Source organism: Caloenas nicobarica, chromosome 10 (assembly GCF_036013445.1).
Source record: "Caloenas nicobarica isolate bCalNic1 chromosome 10, bCalNic1.hap1, whole genome shotgun sequence".
NCBI lineage: Eukaryota > Metazoa > Chordata > Aves > Columbiformes > Columbidae > Caloenas > Caloenas nicobarica.
The window spans coordinates 20,779,366-20,798,813 of record NC_088254.1 but is presented as its reverse complement, the minus strand read 5'-3'; the positions used below and the strand labels follow the sequence as shown (position 1 = coordinate 20,798,813).

Genomic DNA, 19,448 nt, shown 5'->3' with positions numbered 1-19,448 from the left:
TTCCTTTTTAATGTCATTAAAGACGAGAAGGTACAAAGCATCCTTGGATATGGACGGGCTGGGAGATCGTCTGGAAGGATATGATAGAAAAATGATACAAATGTAACTAATTCAGGATTTTCTCTGCTGGGTTGTGCCAGTTGGCATTTTCACAGGAAAAGACACAAATACATTTTGGAAGAACCCCTCCAACCATCTTTACTTAAAGAAATTACATCTGCATCTAATTCACAGGAAAATAAAATGCTTTTTTTGTTCACTGTTCCCCTGCCAAGCCAAGAGAGACGTTGATCTGAATCTCCCATTCTCCATCCTTCAGTCACATAAATTCCCCCCAGGCATCTAGATTTTCCTGATCCTGACATTTGTGCTTAACTTCATTTGGAGCTGCTGTGACCACCATTGAGGGAAGCATCCCCTGAATTTTCCTGACTTTGGCAGAGCACAAGGGCAGCTGATCCATTCCCTGTCTCTGTTCTGATTTCATGAAATCCCCCGAGCACAAACCTTTGCATAAGCCATTTTTCATTGCACTGGATAAACTTCATGTATTTCTGGAGCATGGGCACCCTGTTTTCTTTCCTTACCCTCATTGAATTGTGTATTTTTCTCAAGTTTCTGGTTTGAAAGGGGAAGCTAATGTGATTGGACTGGATTTCAATTACAATATTCAACCATGACTAAGTCAGCTGAGACTCTTTCCAAGCAAAGACCAAGAAATGTTTCTGCAGGAGCCCTCAGTTTATATTAAAACCTTCTCTTCTCTTGATTTATTTAAATCTTTTAAGAATCCATGTTTGATTGCGGTTGAAAACATGACACCAATCACCCCGGGCGGAGGGAAAAAACTGGTTTGGGTTTTGCAAAATCTAAGCTAAAGGCGGCTTGGATCTTCTTGCCTCTAATCTAAAGAGCAGAGATGGTCGAAGGTAGAGATGTCTGGGTGAAGAGATAAAACACTCCTGCTATAAAACCTTAGTACAGTGACAAATATGTTTATAGAATCATAGAATCATTTTGGTTGGAAAAGACCCTCAAGATCATTGAGTCCAATCCTTAACCCACCCCGGCACTAACTCATGTCCCTGAGAACCTCATCTCCACGTCTGTTCGACCCCTCCAGGGATGGTGACTGTCCATAAAATGAGATGAGACATCATGCTGGTGCTGGGAAGGCTTGTGCCCGGTGAGTCATGTTGCTCAAGTGGGGATGAAGCAGAAGGGTCAGAACTTCCCAACCCACCCGAGTCCTTCGGTGGCCCAGTCTGGAGCTGGGACTGGGCTCCAGGGTGCCGGTCACTGGGTTTTCATCACGAGCTCTTCCAGCGCTTTCTCCTTCTGATTCCCACAGAGCAAAAGAACTTCTTTAATTTCATTTTGCTGGAAACCCATATCGTTAAACTGAGCTAACAAATGCAGGAATTCAGCTGCCTGGAGGAAGAAGGAAAAGAAGAGAGTGATGTTATCATGGGGTTTTAAGGGTGGATTTATCGCAGAGTTGCACAGGAACAGCGTTGGGTGACGAGGCTGCAGCCAGACGACCCAGCCGGGTTGTGTTACTGCTGAATGGCACTCCTGGCGCCACTGCTGCCAGCAGAGCAAGGACACACATACCACTGCCAGCATTTAAAAGTGTGCCTTTACATCAACTTTTTAAATGAGAAATATTTAATGAAGTCAGCCACTAGCTTCACTGATTCCTTATAAAGTTTAATATGAATTCCACGCAAGTGTTTGCCTGCATTTTAAAGAGACCAGGGAAAAGCAGGAATTCATTTCTCCTGCTTCCCCCCTTGCTCAGGCTGGGCCCCAGCACCACAACATCTCCTGGAGCTGAGTCCTCAATAAATAACCCCCTGCCTGACACCAGGTCCCAGCCGCTCTGCCACTGCCACAGCCCTGAGAGCCGGCAGTCCTCCGTGCCGTCGGCATCACGTCAAACACCCCAGCCCAAATTTCAAGCAGTTTTTTCTCTTCACTACCCCCAGGAGGAGACTGGTGATGGGGACCAACCCCTGGTGTGCCACCACAGGTCTTCTCCCTGGAGGGGAGCAGAGACGGAGGCAGGAGGGAGGTAGCAAGGGCGGGTGGGTTCGATGTGGGGGATCCCCTGTGCAGGGGCTGAGCGAGCATCGTGCTTGCACGGTGGGGTGAGAGGATGGACAGAGAGGAGTGACGGAGCAGGTGTACTTCCCAGGGGGTCCCTATGGTTACATCTGCCATGAAAGCAGGCTCACTGCTTGCAGGGCGATGGGTCTGACCATGAAGCTGTGCGAGGGGTGGTGGAACATCCAGCCTGCTGGAAAAGCACGGCTGGAGGATACAGCAGAAATGGCTGGGCTGTGCTGCCCTGATCTGACCTTTTTTTCCGAGTACTGGAACATTTCCATGGCCTCCTCCACCTGCCCTTCCTCATAGCCCTGCTTCAGCAGCCGGTCACAGGCGCCCAGGTAGCTCAGGAACTGCACAAGGAGACAACCAGGGTTAATCCAACCTCGCAGACACGGGGTGCAAGTGCATTCAGGAGCCCCCCTTGCCAGGGACAAGCTCTTGGGGACAACCTGGGGCACAACTGTCCTGCTGGCTCCTGTCAGATGCTCGGCCAGGGTGGTCTGTCCGTCAGCAGGACTCCCACCGTGAGAAGACAATGTGAACAAGGCGGAGGGAGGACGAGGAGCGAACCAAACATCTGAACCATCTGAGATACAAAGCAACGACCTCCAGGCTGGGGAGTGAAGCAGAGCTTGTCCTGCTGAGATGTCCACCCTCGGCTGACCCAGCATCCCTTTGATGTGCTGAGATTCAGGCACCCGTGGGTTCGCTCCAAGGTACAAGAACAAAACCCACCCCAGGGGAGACCCATGTGCTGTCATTACTGAAAGTAAACAGTTATTTTTGGCTTCCCTCTTTGTTCTTGGAGTGCTGACAGCACTATTCCCAGCGGTGTTCTTTTAAATACCACGAGAATCATTCACTGTCCAAAAACATATGCGACAGAGAATAATAAATGTGCTATACAATAGCAGGGGGAATAAGAACATCCCACAGGTCTCCCCAAAGTCTTCATCCAAGGAGAAGCTGATTCATATCTCCCCAGATCCACCAGCACACAGACCTCCATCCTCCCCAATACCACCATAGCAAGGAGAAGGATTCAGTAAAAGACCACAAAATACATGAAAAAGCCCCAAAAGTCCCTCAGACATTGAGTTGATCGACTTGGGCTAAAGAGCAGAGCACAAATTTGAAGAAATGCCAGCCGTAAGGAGCAGCTTATTAAACTCAAAAATTAGATTGTCTTTGGCCATTGGTACTCATAATCTGTTTTTATTTTCCTCGTTACTTTACTAATTAAACACCCCAGATCATTGCTGTATTTTCTGGCCCTGTCACAGTAGGGACAGCCACGATGTCCTGGCAGCCTGGCGTGCTGTTCAAGCCCAGCATGAAATTGGTGCTGTTGTCAACTCCATGATTTTTATCATTACAAAAATAATACGTATATATATCCTGAAGACTAAACAAAAACAGGTTTTTAAATACTATGACCTGCCAATCCCCTGGGTCTGGTACCAGCCCCACCACCGCTCGCTGGGGAGGAGGCGGAGGTGCCACTGCGCTCTTGAAGCTCCTTCTCCCCTTGTAGCTCTCATGGATGCTCCTCATCACACTAAGACATGAAGTTCCTCCAGCACGGGCAGCCCTGGAGAGCTCAGCTTTATCTGCTCCATGGCCAACCCAACAACCTCCTCACAACCTGCTTGTCTGGGAAGTGACCTCCAGGCTCTGGTGGATCAGTCACCTGCTGATTTATCTCTTTCCTCTCCTGTTGCTGTTTGATGTGATGTGCAGTGATGTAGCTTCTCACACCAAAGACAAGCACAAGCAGTGACGTAAAGGAAAAACCTCCTCTGGTGGGTTTTATCTGCCATGTCCCTGTCCTGCTGTGGCTGACCTTCATCAGAAAGGTCCATCCCCATTAGGTCCCAGCTTCACGTTCTCCAACAACTGGCTGCTTAAGAAGAGCAAAGCCTTAGCACCAACTATTTCACCGACCTACCTGCACCACAGACTATAAGCTGCTAGCATGGAAAAAAACGCCAGCAAACAGCATCAAAGACCCAAATGCTGATTTCATGGTGGAGGAACAGGGTAAACATCTCCCCAGTCTTGCTGTAGGGTTCAAGCAAGGTCTCTTCTCCCAAGTAACAAGTGATAGGACAAGGGAAAATGGCCTCAAGTTGCACCAGGGGAGATTCAGATTAGATATTAGGAACAATTTCTTCCCAGAAAAGGCTGTCAGGCATTGGAACAGGCTGCCCAGGGCAGTGGTGGAGTCACCATCCCTGGAGGGGTTGAACAGACACGGAGATGAGGTTCTCGGGGACACGGGTTAGTGCCAGGAGTGGGTTAACGGTTGGACTCTATCTTGAGGGTCTCTTCTAACCAAAATGACTTTATGATTCTAAGCCAAGGGTGACACTGAGCCTCCAGGGACAGTGACTGCCTGGGGGGACAGGGAGACCCCAGCCTGCACCGCTGTGGACAGCCAACTCAGATGCTGCCACCAAGGACACAACTTCTACAAGTGTTGCAGAGGCCCAGGGAGCCACCACCAGTGGGGACAGCTGATGCCGGGCTTGTAGGAAGCGCTGAACATCTAGATTGTCACCTGGGGTAAGACAGCAAGTTCTTTTGGAGGAGGAAAGGGGCAAGAACACCTTATGGTAGCACAGTTGAGCACAGATTTTGCTGTATTATTGATTTCGCAAGAGCCCAACAGTCCATAGGAAGGGGCTCCCCACCCACACATGGCCAGGAGGTGGCTGTCACCATGGGCTGTGTCCTGTGGTGACCGTCCTGCTCTGAACCCCATGTTTACAGCTATTTGGGGATAATGATGCTGTCTGGCCGCAGCCATTTGTCACACCTAGCTCCATGGATAACTCTTGATTGATCAATGAGCACTGATCAAAATGCAATGATCCATTTTTGGTTTAGCCCTGGGCCATGACATCCTAGATGACGCATTAGGGCAACTAACCCTACTTGAGCCTTTTAGAGAGGCTCCTCCACCAAAATTGAGAAGACGTCACCTCCTTAAGGCAGCAGACTTGTCTTCTCCAACAGGGTGGGCTCTGACTTGACACCGCAAAGAAACAGAGCGATTTTTGGCGACCATCTGGTGCTACAATCAATCTTCACGGCTGAAGCTGTCATTGTCACACACTGAAATCCCCACGTGACACCAGCAAACAACGAAGAGCGCCCACAGCTCTTGTTTTTAACTCGAGTTGAAACATATTTTCCAGGAAGGTTTAGCCTAATTTGGCAGTTTTGTACTTGTAAGAGATGCATGGAGGGCTATGCCTGATGTTTTGTATTGGGTATAAATGGGAAAGATGGGAACTTCTGGTGAAGAAGGCACAGAATATAAAGCAGAACTTGTATTTTGATGCATTAATCACCTCTCCAAGGGGCTGGGAGTCCCTGTGTTTGCACAGAAGGGAACAGGCTGTCCCCATCTCCATCCTTAATAAGATGCGCTGCTCCTTCATATGGAGACAGCAGTTGCTACAAGCCGCCCTTGCACGCAAAGAACGTGGGCTGGGCTCTGCCCATCTCCCTCTGCCTGGATGAAACCTCTACAGATTAAAGAAATAAAGCTTCCCTTCCCACTTCGGCTTGTGACGACCCTCGCCTGAAACACCAGCGAGGGTCTGGGGAGGCTGGTCCAGCCGAGGGTGACTCAGGAGGGAGCCAGAAGCTGCAGGATGACTCAGAGCAGCTTTGTGCACCGACCAGACGGGTAAGAGCTGGCCCACGCAGCACAGGCAGCTCGCCGGGGAACGGGAAGGAGACTTGGTACCCAGCCTGGTACCCAACAGCAGCTGCTCGGTGCTGCACCCGCTCACACCTCTGCCCAGGGGCTGCTCCTGCTCCCTGGCATGACGGCCTGGTGGACATCCCGCTTTTTAAGCTGCAATCAAGCCCCTTCTCTCTCTGCAAAAGCTCCTTGGATAACTTAGCCCTACTAAATCCTCCACTGGGATGGGCAGGTCCAGCTCCAAGCTTTGCGAAGGCAGAAGGTCTGAGCCAGCAGCATCCCTCAGCGCATGGATGCTCCAAGCCCACCTGCACCACGGGAGGTTCGTCTGGACAAGCAGTGACTTTGATAATTGGGATGCAGCACGGTGGGCTGCAATGTGCTCAGATACCAGGGGCAGGAAGAGCTGGTACGTTAATTATTTTTGAGAAATTTCAGGTTATTATAAAGGGTTCCTCCAGACAAGAGGTCTGGGACCCAGCTGCAATGCTCGCATGGAGTCTCTGCTTGCTCCAACACAAGGAGTTTGTGTTTTGGAGAGAGCCCAGACAAATCTGCGAGGTATTTGTACAGTCCCGCTCTGACAGGATGAGCCATGGCAATAATCACACGAATCTAGCAGCCGGGAAAAAATGACGTGCAAAAAGTTTCCATATATGGGGCCAAAATTTGTACTTCAAAAGGACACCAGGCGCCATAAAACAGATTGAGCAGATAACGTTACCCGGCCGTTAGTACTTGCTGAAAAGCTGTGGGTGACTCGTTGCTATTTTATTACAGCAAAAGCACAGACGTGATCTCATGGAAAACCTTGTCAGCCGAAGTCTGATACCAACGTGGGAAACCCAAGGCCACCTGAGGTCCACCCCAAGCAAGATAGCCATCCCTTTCTCCACAAAAATAATTTTTTTTCTTTACCAAGAGCTTTCCGCGGCACCGTGCCGGCTTCACCAACCTGACTTAAGCTTTGCTTTCCAGTTTTCTGGAGGGTGAGGATGGCTTTGCGAATGGGGTAGCCCAAGGCGATCACGGGCTCGATGAGGTCTCGTTCCTCTTGGCTCAGCGCCGAGAGCAGATCAGACGCAGAATCCGGCTGGGATCTGTGGGAACTGAGAGGTCGCGCAGGCGCGGAGGCCGGGGGAAGGCAGGCATAGGGGCTGAGGGACTGCAAGAAGAAAAAAAAACCCAGCAGATGAAATGATGTTAAACAACCCAGGATGGAGCAATGTTTTCAAATGCCAGTGGTTACCTTGCTCCCTCCAGAAGAGGAAAAAATTCCCATACATGGAACAAAATCCCCTTGGACATCAAAGGACACTGGACTTAATTAAATCCAGGCTTAGCTATGGATACAGATCAGAGAAAACAGCGCTTAGGCGGGTTCATCAGCAAAAGCAGCTTCCTCTCCCTGGGAATCCTGCTCATCTCCCCAGCAATAAATGTCATTTTTGTCCTTGAGCAGCCAAATAAGAGGCAGCGCTGCCCGTGGGCAGGAGGATCCTGCCCCAATGCCCCGTTTATGCCTGTGATGTTTGGCAGATTTATTGAGGTTTCTGCTCCAAACCCATCTCCTTGCAAATAGAAACACTCGCCCAAGTACAAGGCTTTAGTATTTGGCACGATCCAAGCGTAACAGCAGCCGAGCAGGGTGGGCGATGGATTAGTAATTAGTTGCAACAGCTGTTTAGCGTATAAATACACAGGGGTGTTTAATCTTTCCTTAATTACCCTATGTCTAATGCACCTACATATAAATAACCTGGTCTTTCAAGTGTCTGATGATTTCAACTGCAGGTTTTTGGTAATTTATCTCCTAAATCTCTCGAGATGTGATTTTTTTAAAAACATGGTGCAATTCAGATTTAAGGTGATGGACAGCAATATTTACTCCATCACTACACATCGCTGTCTCTGTCAGTGAACAATTTGATTACGAAATCTAAAGCTTCCTACTTTTAAGAAAAGACAGGGAGCCATTGCCACAGAGAAGGATGGCAATATTGCAGGAGGATTCAGGCAAAATGGCCTTTTCCAGCTATAAAACAGGGGGAAGGATGGCAGGGAGGACAGGGACAGGTAAAGAGGGAGACCCAGGGCAGAGGGGATGCAGAAACAACCCGGTTTTGTGCCCGTTCAAGCCCCGGCTTCTCTTCTGGGGCTGCCAGGAGAAGCAGCTGTGAAAGCTGTAAGGGGCATTCCCCCATAAACCCTGTTTATATCTGTTAGAGAGGGAAAATGGAAAGGAAAGAGGAAAAAAATCTTCTCATTTGTTTTTTAAATTGTTTCAACTGGAAATCAAATAAGATGCCCTGCTTGTTGGGAAAAATAGTGATGCTTTGGTTAGGACAGAGCAAGTAAACATCCTCCCAGAAAGCTCTGCCTGGCAAAAAAATCCCCTTCCTTCACTTCTTCTGAAAACTTGCCAGCAATTTCTCATGGGTTTAGTGTTCCCAAAGCCCCATTTCTGTCCCGTTTTGCTGGCCAGACCGCAGCAAATGGGACCAATTTGAGCCTCCACCTCCCTCCTGTCTCAGCAAAGGGCTACCAGAGGAAAACACCTCACCGGCACAGTGGGTTTATGCTGTTTGATGGGGGGCATTGGTGTGGCTGTGGCCGGAGGAGCTGGTACCAATGTCCCCAGAGGGGACACAGCTGGGGACAGCCCATACGTGACGCTGCGGCTGGTGCGGTGCTGGGGGAGCGGCCGTGGCACCGGGACCCCTCTGCTCTCCGTGGCTGCTCTGTTCAGCGGATGCACCAAAGCTGCCAGTTTCCGTCTGGCCGCTTCCAGCTCGTTCTTCATGTTGTTAAATATCACCATGGATCTTCTCTGCTTGTTCGGGTCCGGGCTGGCTGGGTTGTGGCTGCTGCTCTCCGGCGAGGGCTCCAGCAAGCCAGGCGATGTCTTTGGTCGGGTCTGGTAAAAGCTGGGATATGGAGCGACACCTTTCCCGCTGCTTCTCCTCCTGGAAACCTTTTCATCCTTGTCGTTCTCTTCCCAGGAGGTCGAGGAGTATTCATCGTCCTCTGAATACTCGTCGTCCTCCGAGTGCCAGGTCTCACTCTCGCTGTCGGACAAGGCAGCTCTGCCCTTGGCGTGCCCGTAGCCGCCGTCGGCCGCACTCAGGCTGATGCTGCGTCTCACCACTGCGTCCCGCGCTCTCCCCCCGGAGCTGTCGGCGGGGTCCACCAGCAGCAGCCAGCACGGCGGAGCAGTGGGGATGACTTCGGAGGTGACCCGATGACGGGAGGTTTGTTGCTGAGAGGCAACCTCGACCCAGTAAAGCACTTTTCTTTCCAGCGAGAAGTCGTGCTGTGGAAGAACAAAAAGCAGCTGGTGAGGGCATCTGAAAGCAGACCACAGAGCAACCCACGCGCTTCGCCAGGGCACCCTAAGGGCTGCGTCCTTCCTGTATCGGCTCCTATTTCTCTGAGCATTGGAGCTGGCTGCGGGCACTAGGGCTGTAGGGTTGGGCAGCACCAGCCTCATCCCTAGAGGGAATCCCCAAAATTTATACTTAAAAAAAATCTGGCTACAAAGTTATTATTATTTTGAGTTACATCTACAATTTTTTTATAGGTGTTTTATGCTTGGAGGTGGTTTTGTGTCACTTCGGCTGCTGTGGAAGGGGAGAGCAGAGGGTGGAGGGTGCAGAGAGGAGATTCGGGCATCCAGTTGCAGGCTACAGGCTGCTCCCAGGTTGGTGGCAGAGCTCGTTTGTGACCCTCGTTAGTGGCTCCTGGCAGAGCCACCTCGGGCATGAGGGCTCAGGAGCCACCAAGAGGGGAGATGCCACCTTGGGCAGAGGCAGGACTGGCCATGGAGTCCCCGGGGGCGCCAGGGCCTCAGCCAGTCGTGGAACAGAGTCGTCATTTCCACGTAGTCCGGCTTAAAATATAAATGTGTTTGAGACTGAAATCAAGGTTTTCCTGGAATAAACAAGCCTTGCCCATCCCAGAGCTCTCCAAACAAGGTCTCCTCCGGACTGGCAGGCGAGTACATTCACAGCCCAGGAATGCTGTTTTTAGTGCTCCCTGCCATGGACCTGAACCAGCCTCCCTGAGGAAAACACCACCACGTGCCCCAACAAGGATCAGCCTGGACCACCAGCACAATCGCTTGGCCTCAGTGGGGCCGACATGTCCCCAACCAGGGAGAAATGCAGGGCTGGGGTAGAATGGGGTGGTGGAACCACCTCAGCTGGTCCGTGGGGACGCAGACCATCATCTGCCTTCACACAGGTGGCAAAAAACCACATGCGTTAAAATTTTCTTCGGAGAAATTGCTTAAAATGAACAACATGGCGACTCCTCCTGTTAAACCCATCCTGTGGATTTGGGATGTGTCATTTTTGGGGGAGGCTGAGATGGCGAAAAGCCAGATGTGGGGTTTACTGACAGTTCACCCATCACTGGGAGCGAGCAGAGGCTGTTTGGGATGGCCCAGCTCACCTTCTCCCCATGAAGTGCACTGACCCCACCTACGGGTGAGACTATTTAAGGCTAAACGCACAAAATATTTCTGAAATTGTCTTTGACTGCAGCTGTGCAAGTGCTGCCCGTAAGCCCGGAGAGCCAACTCCGTGTCTTCAGGGCAGCTGTCCAGGGAAAGGCTTCCTACTCCCTTCCCGAGCACAGACAGCTCTGTCAATCGCTGTGCTGGGCTTTAAAATTGGTGACGAAGCTGTTATAGCAATAGGTGGAGATTCAAAAGCAGCTTAGGACTGAGCAATGTGGCAGATCACAAAGTGCCACAGGGTATTATATAGATTTTATGTATATATATGTCGCCAGCACAGGTAGCATTGCCTGCTTATATCTGTTACATTTATTAATAAATATTTAACAAATATTATTAATAAATGAGATGGTGATGATTCCAGACTAGAAAACAATCCCAGAGCAGAGCCTGAAATTTGCTTTCCTATCCCAGAAAGACCCAACCTTCCTGCTTGGATAGGATTAAAAAAACCAACTCCAAATCCACCCCTTCCTCACTCCCACCCACCAGAAATCATCCTCACCTCCTCTCACCCCTGCCAGCAGCCAATTAAGAGGAGATCAATTAGGAGGAGAGGTTTCCCTTCCCTTCTTTCACAAGAAAAGGCAAACACCACTGACATCCCTTTGAGCATCCCTCAGAAGCGAGTCCACGCGTGGACACAAGCAGAAGCGACTCACCATGGTGCTCATGAGGATGTCAGCACAGTCGGGGAGGTCAATGGCAGGGGCGGTGATTAAAGTGTTTTGTTCCCCTGAGTCCCCATCAAGGCTCAGGGCCGTCCGGAAGGGAACTTCATCCAGGTAGCTCATGGCCGCTGCCTGATTTCTTGCTGCTGGAGGAAGGGACGAAACAAAACTGTAAAAGGCAGGAATAGCACCTTTTAAGATAGAATCACAGAATAATTGAATTGTTTTGGTTGGAAGAGACCCTCAAGGTCATAAAGTCCAACTGTTAACCCAACCCTGGCACTGCCCCATGTCCCCGAGAACCTCATCTCTGTCTGTCCAGCCCCTCCAGGGATGGTGACTCCAGCACTGCCCTGGGCAGCCTGTTCCAATGCCCCACAGCCCTTTGGGGAAGAAATTGTTCCCCAGATCCAACCTCAGCCTCCCCTGGCGCAACTTGAGGCCGTTTCCTCTGGTCCTGGCGCTTGTTCCTGGGGAGCAGAGCCCGACGCCCCCTGGCTCCAAGCTCCTTTCAGGCAGGTCAGAGATCAGAAGGTCTCCCCTCAGCTCCTGTTCTCCAGCTGAACCCCCAGCTCCCTCAGCCGCTCCCATCACACTTGTGCTCCAGACCCCTCACCAGCTCCATTGCCTTCTCTCAACTCACTCCAGCACCTCAAGGGCTTTCTTGTTGTGAAGGGCCCAAAACTTGATTGGTGAAAATAAGATGGCTGGAAGGAGGGAAAGATGAGCTATTTACAGTGACACCAGTAAAAGGAACACAGCCCTCAGAGACACTGCCAGCTGTGGAAAACCTGCTGTGGGCAATGCCCACATTTGCAAAATCTTAATTACCGATACTGGGAAGATCTGTCTCTGCGTGTACCTCACTACTTTCCATCCCTCCCCCTGCTGCCCATCTCACGCTCCTTTTCCTGAGCTGGGGACACACCAAGCACTCTTTTTCAAATTTCAGAGGCAGAAACCGCAGCCAAGGAGGACACCTGGCAGGTCTCCTCTCCCTGCGTGACCTGAGAGCAGCCGTGGTCACAAAGTAGGACGAGGACATCCCCACCAGCACCGCAGCGGCTTACCCAGAGCCAAACAAGCGCATCAGGCAAGCTTCGGCGTCAGAGAGATGTCAAACAAGGCATTTTAAGGCCAGATTAACTTTTAAGAACCACGCGGTGTTGTTTTTCAGATCAGGAATAGCAAGAGGAGAGAAAAATTTCTGATGAACTGGGAACAGCGGCATGGAAAATATTACCGCAATAGCGTAAATGTCTCAATTTAGTAAAAAGCCACCACTTGCTGCATGAAGCCCCAAGTCCTCAGCTTCCCAGGCAAACAGGCAAAATAATTTCCTTTATATATTGTCAGCTGCCAAGAGTTGATGGTCAATAATCCACCGAGCTCCCATATCTACAGCCTGTACCTGTTCATCCCAAAGCAGCGCAGGACACAAACATTAAATACTTGGTGTGACATCTCTAGGTGCTTTTGCTGATATTTTTTTTTTCTTTTAAAAAGTGGTTTCTATGACAATGAAGGTAAACACTCCACAAAAAGAAAATAAGATGAATCTATTAAGGAAAGCTGCAAAATGCAACAATAATGGTCAATAATAGGAAATTTCAGTCAAAGTAGTTTCTTACATTAGCAAAGGACTAATAAACAGCTTCCAGACCACAAACAAAAAACATGTGCAATCGCTTGGTGCAACTCATTTGGTCTTATCAGAATTACCCAGGAGTGACGCCAGGAGCCGTCAATACCCGGGGCTGTAGCGCAGGCAGAGCCCGTAACCAGCTTTGCGGCTCCCGCACGTGTCCTGCTGCCACGCGACACACGCACCGTGTGCCAGACCATCTGCTCCCAGCCTAAGAGGGCTCAGCCTAAGTTACAACCCACGTCAGCGCCCACAAAGACGCTGTCTGAAAACATCTGTAAGAGAAGCTGCCTGCCTCCACCTTTCTCCCACTCGTCTCCCACCCTCCTCGCAGCTCACGCTGTACATCAGCTCTTTTCAAAAGCCATGCGGCACAAAGGTGGAAAAGAAAAGAGTATTTCACTGTCACCTAAAACGGCTTTATTTAGTTTTAAATCCCACTTTACGGGATGGAGATGGGTAGTGGATGTGCCTGATGCCACCACGAAGAAAATACGGAGAGATTATGATACCGTATCTCGCTGTATTTCACTTCTTAAAAAAATGCGCTCTAAGAAAGGCTCTCACAAGTGTTAATCCCCAAAACCACGGTTTAGAAAAAAAAAAAGAAGTACATTGGGGTGAGGAGCGATGACAACGAAAACGCTGCTGGACAAGAAATAAAAGAGGGTCAGTGGTAAACACCAAATTTACATCAGAAAGCAACTTCTCCAAGGGTTCTGACCTGCCTGCTTTGCCATCAAAGATCTGGCTGGCAAAGGAAGCAGCTCCTGTCAGGAGGAGGATGCACTTTAAAAACATGAGAAATCCCAACTGCACCAGGACCAGGGAGGCAACAGGATGCAAACGGGACTGGGAAACTCCCAGCTAACCCCTCTTTTCTTCTGGGCTATAATAATTTCTTTAAAAGTAGTAGGAAATACTACACCCAGGCAAATTTGAACCTTACATCTGAATACACAAGGGACTATTTAAGAATTAATACCATGTCTTCACGAGTTAAGATTTTAAACGTTCCTCTTCCACCTGTGGCTTTGACATCTTCCTCACTAAAAATATAGAATGTTTTAACACGTATATCATCAGACAAAAGCAAACATGTAGAACGAGCCACAGAAAGTTTAAGGGATTGAAATACACCTAAATGTACCTTACCCACTAGCATTTTCAAGTCGTATTTTTATTAACAATATAAAGTTATCCTTACCATCAGAGGAAATCATGGAGACCCTCTCGCAGGGCGGGGAGAACGGGGCTGCTCCTGCGCTGCCTGCGGATCTGCTGCTCGGTTCTTTAAACTCGTGCAGTGCCAGACAAGTGTCTGACTTTGACAGTTTTAAGATTATCGTAGCTTAAGTGGTGAGCCCATCCCATCAGACACACTGATGGGATAAGAAGCCTCACTAATTAAGCAGAGAATCCTCTGGTCACGGAGCTTCCTGAACTGCAAGTGTTGATTCTGTAATTGTTTTTATGCTGTTTGAAATTTTGCTTTTTCATCAGGTAAGAGTCCCCCCAGGATTTGACCTGGCCACAGGTCTTGGAGTAATGAGATGGTCAAAGCAACAGGAGGATGTATGGATGTGTAAATGAGAACCTCCACGGGACTTCATGGTAATCTGTATTTTGGGGTGCTCTAAGTAGGCGATATACACAGGAGCAAGAACTTCAAACTTCCAAAGGCAGATTAATTCTAACTCTATTAAAAATTACTAATTTATGAGCTCTTACTAGCAGAAATCAACGCATATTTTCAGCCAAGAAACTATTAACATTATACGTAAGGCCCAAGTGTTGAATTTTGGCAACTACACGTTCCCTCCTCCACAAATTACATGCTGTAAGGAATTGGGGAGATTAAATCCATTCCCACACATTAGTTCTAAGCAAGAATAATGACCGCAGCTCTGGGAAGGTGCCACGACAATCTGTGCAGAGCAGTGAAGTCCCAAACCCATATGGCCAGTTACTGTTTCAAGCAAACTGTCCAGAACACGGATGGCTTTGAAACCAGACGCCTCTGTCACCTGGTAGGAGAGAGAAGTTCTTTCACGCAAACCTTTTGCCAGCAATTCTCTTCACATTGGAGTTGTATTTGATGCCAAGTACTAGAACAAATCTCTCCCTCGGAGTAAAAATGCTTCGAGCAAACAAAAACAAATCCATTTTTGTCTGTTTATTCTGTACAAAAAACCAACTTACAAAACAGAGCTGCGGTTTTTTTAATAAAATATTATATACATGATCTGTCCCTACACAAAAATAGTTATAGAGGCAAAACCAATTACAGTAGCTTAGACTTCAGATTTTACTGTTTTTTTCCAGCAGGCTTATTCATTAAATTTATGTGTGTTCACACGGCTGTCTGACCTATTTCACCACAACTGGGAATTTTTTCCGTGTTGTGGTACCAGTTTTAGTCCACAAAAGTAAAATGTCAACAGCTGCTTAAATCAACCTTGAAAAACCCTGTCTCGTTTGTACTTCAGAATTTGTTTAAACTTGTAACAGGTTCGTTTCTACACACAAAAATACGGAAACTATTTTGACAGTGATGCCTGATATGCTTCACTTAAGAAGAAAAACATATTTACCAAAGATCTCTTTTTTATTTTTTAAACTTCTTTATTTCTAGATATTTCATCAACTGGCTTTATGCTTATAAAGATAAAAGCCACTAAAAATAGGATGTTAACACTGGCACAAATACCCTCGTGGGCAATGTTTCTTTACAGAGACTGAGACTTTTTAACAAAAACTCACAGCAGGATTGTAATTCTGTACCAAAAGATGTCTGGCAGCTCTGGGCTTGCTCAGGTATTTCCCTGCAGAGTCTGGTGGCAAAAACAGTTTTTATTCTTCGAGATATTCCAGCACCTTGCTACTGAAACAGAGGATGAGACTTCCTCTTCGGACATTTACGCCGATCATTATAATGAAATGTTCCTCCAATGTTAAAATAATTTATTACTAAGTTATCTGACAGCAGTGGCCCAAGTGTCATTTGTGGGGAGACTGGGAAGGACCCATCCTGGAGGGATGCAGCTTCCTTCAGGGTGATCGGCTGGCACCAAGTACTGGTCCCACTCGTGCCTTTAACAGAAAAAGCCGTGTTTCAGAGAAGAGCTGGTACGAGTTTGGTAACAAGATTTATTATACACCCACATTATGTATTTTTTCCATACTGATCCATACACAAAAATGCTGTAAATTGTACTCTGGAACTTGTTTTTCAAAACACAAACATGAAAATTATATGTACTGTTATATTAAACAGAATGGTTATGCATGGAAGTGTACTCTGCCTCACGTGGGCATCTGTTGAGTAAAACTCTACCAAGCTAAAAGCTTGATCCTTAGCTGAAAAAAACAGGAGAATTCATTGCATAACCATATTTGGAAGCTTACAAACCAAATGAGACTAATTTTATAAGGTCAACAAACAATACTTGTCAGCTTTGGTAATAAAATAAAGACTTCAGTTTTACCTGATCTGGATGAGAGCTGCCACAGAATGCTCCGCCTGGAGGTAATAGTCTCGGAAGGGCTGCAATAGATGGGCTAGAGGAAATTCATCTGTTAAAACACAAACACAGAAATTGTTCAATAAATCAGAGACACTGTTGATTCTAGAAAGTCTTAGAAGCCCCAAATTTGCCAACTCATTTGCTGCTCCCCAGCTATAACTTGAAATCTCTTCGCTATATATTAAAGACTATTTACATGTTTTGCACGTCTCCGCATCCTTAGAGCTGTCAGAGGCAAGATGAGCAAAACTTTTCCTTCCTCCATCCCCTAAACAAGAACATATGGACACTGAAGCTTTACAGATGAGTCGCGCTTAGCACGTCACCAGACTAAAGCATCTGTTGGGTGCTGGAAGTCTTCAATCTATTCTGTTTATTCTCACTTCAGCTTAATCTACAGCCTCTTCTGGCAAAACATTATGAAATTGGTTTGAGATATACTACAGTCTACGCTGAAGAGCTAAACAGTTTCTTACACCATGTTTCAAGAGCACACTACGTTTATCCCAGCTTTTCCTCAGACCATTAATTACTCCAGGGGATAATTTCTTTCTCAACTATTTTCACGCCTGCATTTTAAACCCAGTGTCTATGAGATGGGGAAGTGCTGTAGAAAAATCTGGCATGCAGAATTTACCTGGATCCCCAAACAGCTTGGAATCAATTTCAAGTTTCTGCTGCAGTAGTTTTTCCCTTTCCTTCTTCTGCTTCTTTTCCATTTCTCTCTTCCTTTCCTCCTCTTGTTCTCCCTCCAACATTACTCTCAATGCTCTCTCCTCAGCCTCATACAGCTCTGTGCGATTTTTGAGCAGCGTTTTGAGACTCTCCACCTGATTTTCAAATGCTTCGTCTGCTGAGGGGGGCGGACAAACACCTAAAAAGAAAGAGAATTAATTTAAAATTTTCAAATTCAGAAGGGGCTCTGTTATCAGATGAGAGAGAGGAGCTGGCAAAATCTCGGAGGAAGATGAGCTTGACCTTGCTGACAACCACCTTACTGGAATAATTCTTCTATGAAGAAAGAGCTTGGAAACTTAGGAATGCAACCACTGTATTCAGCATTTTATAGCTCTTTTTGCATAACAATGTAACTAAAATCACTAATAAAGAAACGTTTTTTTCAAGCTGCACCTTGCTAGTCAGCACAGGGCAGGTTCATCATCTTATTTCCTGTGTGCAATTAAAGAAGTTTGGTAAAAACTTCACAACTAACCTTTCCTGCCAGCGGCCTCTTTCCTCAGTTTCCGAAGCTTTTCTAATGCGTGCAGGATGTCCACCATCCTCTTTGTGTCTGCTTGTTTCTTCCGTACTTCAGACAAGACGCTGTCAGCAGCAGCTTTAAGTTCTTGTTCCTATGGAAGAAAGAAAAAAACAGGACATGAAATATCCCACATAGACAAGAAAAAGTTGCATCAAAAAGATGAGCAAAGCACTGGAGATCAGATTAGCTTCCTAGTAACACAGCTGTAGCAAGTAAGTCAAACATCCAGCCTTGCCTTTTTATAAAAAAGCTGAAATGCAACAGACTTCAGGAAACAAAACAAAAATACTGAGCTACTCACAAGTTTGGGCGAAATAGCTCATGAATTCATAAAGCCTCATAACCTTTAACCACCAAAAGTTAGGAAAAACATACAATAAACCATCCTGATTTACAGCTCAGTAATTAAAGACCACTAATACAGTACAGACTGAACACAAAACCTTTTCCAACAGCTGCTCCGTACCAGCCCAGCAACAGACCTCGAAGGGCAGCTCTTTTGCCAACAGCCAACACAAAGGTGCCTACAGCACTTCCCAGCAAGACTGACTTCGGGTGGCTTGTTTTTTGTTTGTGTTTTTTTTTTTTTCCCTGCTTTAGAGTTGTTTTACCTCCTGGTGAGACCGAAGAACTTGCAAACACGCACCTTTACAAGGATGTAGACTTACAGTTACTGGAACGGCATTACAGAATCATTCTGGTTGGGAGAAACCCTCAAGATCATCAAGTCCAACCATAACCGAACTCTAGCACTAAACCATGTTCCTAAGAACCTCGTCTAAATGTCTTTTAAACCCCCCCAGGGTTGGGGACTCAACCACTTCCCCGGGCAGCCTTGTTCCAATGCCCGACAGCCCTTTCTATGAAGGATTTGTTCCTGAGCGTTGGCCGCTGTGGGGTGGCTGTGGGCAGCGTGGGGCAGCTCGGCACCACCGAGGAAAACCTCCACCCGCAACCGAGAGCTCAGCAAGCGCTTAAACCCCAACTACCCAGGTGAGAAGGTGAGCAAAGCGGAGCCGCCCACTGAAGCTTTTAAGGAAGCAGCAGGGCTGCAGGCCTTGGAAACAGTGCGTCCCCAGGCAAACCGAACCCACGCAGCACCCAGGCGGCACCGGCAGGTGTCAGCCGGGGAGGCTGGCTGAGGCCGTACCCGGCTCTTCTCCTCCACCTCCTGGATGCACTTGGCCCTCCACTGGTCGATCTTGGCCTCCCGCTCGGCCGCCCGGGCCGCCGCCTCCTCCTTGGCCGCTCTGGCTTCTTGCTTCCTCCGCTGCAGGCGCAGCCTCCTCTTCCTCGCCCTCTCCGCCTTCCTCCGCAGCGCCTCCCGGTAGCCGGGCTCCCCCAGGGGCCGCACGATCTCCCGCAGCTCCTGCCGCGCCGCCTCCGCCTCGTCCCGCACCTCGGCCCAGCCCGCCTCGTCGCCCTCGGCCTCCCGCCGCCTCAGGGCCCGGCAGAGCGCGGCCAAGCGCGCCACCGGCCGCAGGGCCCGCACCGCCAGCTCCCGGGCGCTGCTGGGGCTGGCGGCGGCGGGAGGCGGCGGGGGCGGCTGGGGAGCGGCGCGGCAGCAGCCCAGGAACTGCGACAGCCACAGCTCGTCCTGCTGCCGCTGCGCCGCCGCCGCCTCCTCCTCAGCGAGCGGCCGCGGCGGGAACGGAGGAGCCGCCGGGAAGTACGAGCCGCCGCCCGGCGGGAAGCGCGGCCCCGCGTCGCCCTCAGGCCCGGCCGGGGGCAGCGGCGGTAGGAGGAAGGGAGGGGGCGCCGCCGCCGCCGCGAAGGGTCCCGGGCGGGCGGTGGGGCCGGGGAAAGGAGCGAGGGGAGGCGGGAAGGGCCGGAACGGCGGCGGCGGGAAGCGGCCGGCGAAGGGAGGCGGCTGCGCCATGTTGGCGGCTGGGCCCGCCGCAGCCGCCCGCGCCGCAGCGCCCCCTGGCGGCCGGGAGGACCTGCCGCCGCCCGGCCCCGCAGGATCATACGGCTCCACCTTAAAAAACAAAACAAGCT

General features: G+C 49.1%; 2 protein-coding genes across 2 annotated transcripts; both read right to left on the bottom strand.

Moving 5' to 3' along the window:
• Positions 1-1,071: 1,071 nt before the first annotated feature.
• Positions 1,072-13,885, bottom strand: UBAP1L (ubiquitin associated protein 1 like). The gene is made up of 6 exons (XM_065642067.1): positions 13,870-13,885; positions 11,009-11,163; positions 8,391-9,140; positions 6,783-6,992; positions 2,361-2,462; positions 1,072-1,431 (listed from the first exon to the last, which is right to left on the bottom strand). The coding sequence occupies exons 1-6, from the start codon at positions 13,883-13,885 to the stop codon at positions 1,297-1,299; spliced, it is 1,368 nt and encodes a 455-aa protein (XP_065498139.1). The 3' UTR covers positions 1,072-1,296.
• A 1,381-nt stretch (positions 13,886-15,266) lies between these two features.
• PDCD7 (programmed cell death 7) lies at positions 15,267-19,409 on the bottom strand. The gene is made up of 5 exons (XM_065641400.1): positions 18,601-19,409; positions 17,403-17,541; positions 16,827-17,063; positions 16,151-16,238; positions 15,267-15,755 (listed from the first exon to the last, which is right to left on the bottom strand). The coding sequence occupies exons 1-5, from the start codon at positions 19,327-19,329 to the stop codon at positions 15,638-15,640; spliced, it is 1,311 nt and encodes a 436-aa protein (XP_065497472.1). The 5' UTR covers positions 19,330-19,409; the 3' UTR covers positions 15,267-15,637.
• Positions 19,410-19,448: the final 39 nt, after the last annotated feature.

What these genes read in the sequence shown, in the direction of transcription:
- UBAP1L (XM_065642067.1), bottom strand. An exon ending in AGCATAAACCCACTGTGCCG is followed by an intron (nt 6,993 to 8,390) that starts GTGAGGTGTTTT and finishes TTCTTCTTGCAG; the next exon opens with TCCCTCAGCCCCTATGCCTG. An exon ending in GAAAGCAAAGCTTAAGTCAG is followed by an intron (nt 2,463 to 6,782) that starts GTTGGTGAAGCC and finishes CTCCTTGTGCAG; the next exon opens with TTCCTGAGCTACCTGGGCGC.
- PDCD7 (XM_065641400.1), bottom strand. Translation starts at nt 19,329, where the DNA reads ATGGCGCAGCCGCCTCCCTTCGCCGGCCGCTTCCCGCCGCCGCCGTTC. An exon ending in CAAGCTGTTTGGGGATCCAG is followed by an intron (nt 16,239 to 16,826) that starts GTAAATTCTGCA and finishes GTGTTTTAACAG; the next exon opens with ATGAATTTCCTCTAGCCCAT. An exon ending in GCAGCTCTCATCCAGATCAG is followed by an intron (nt 15,756 to 16,150) that starts GTAAAACTGAAG and finishes TTTCTGTTAAAG; the next exon opens with GCACGAGTGGGACCAGTACT.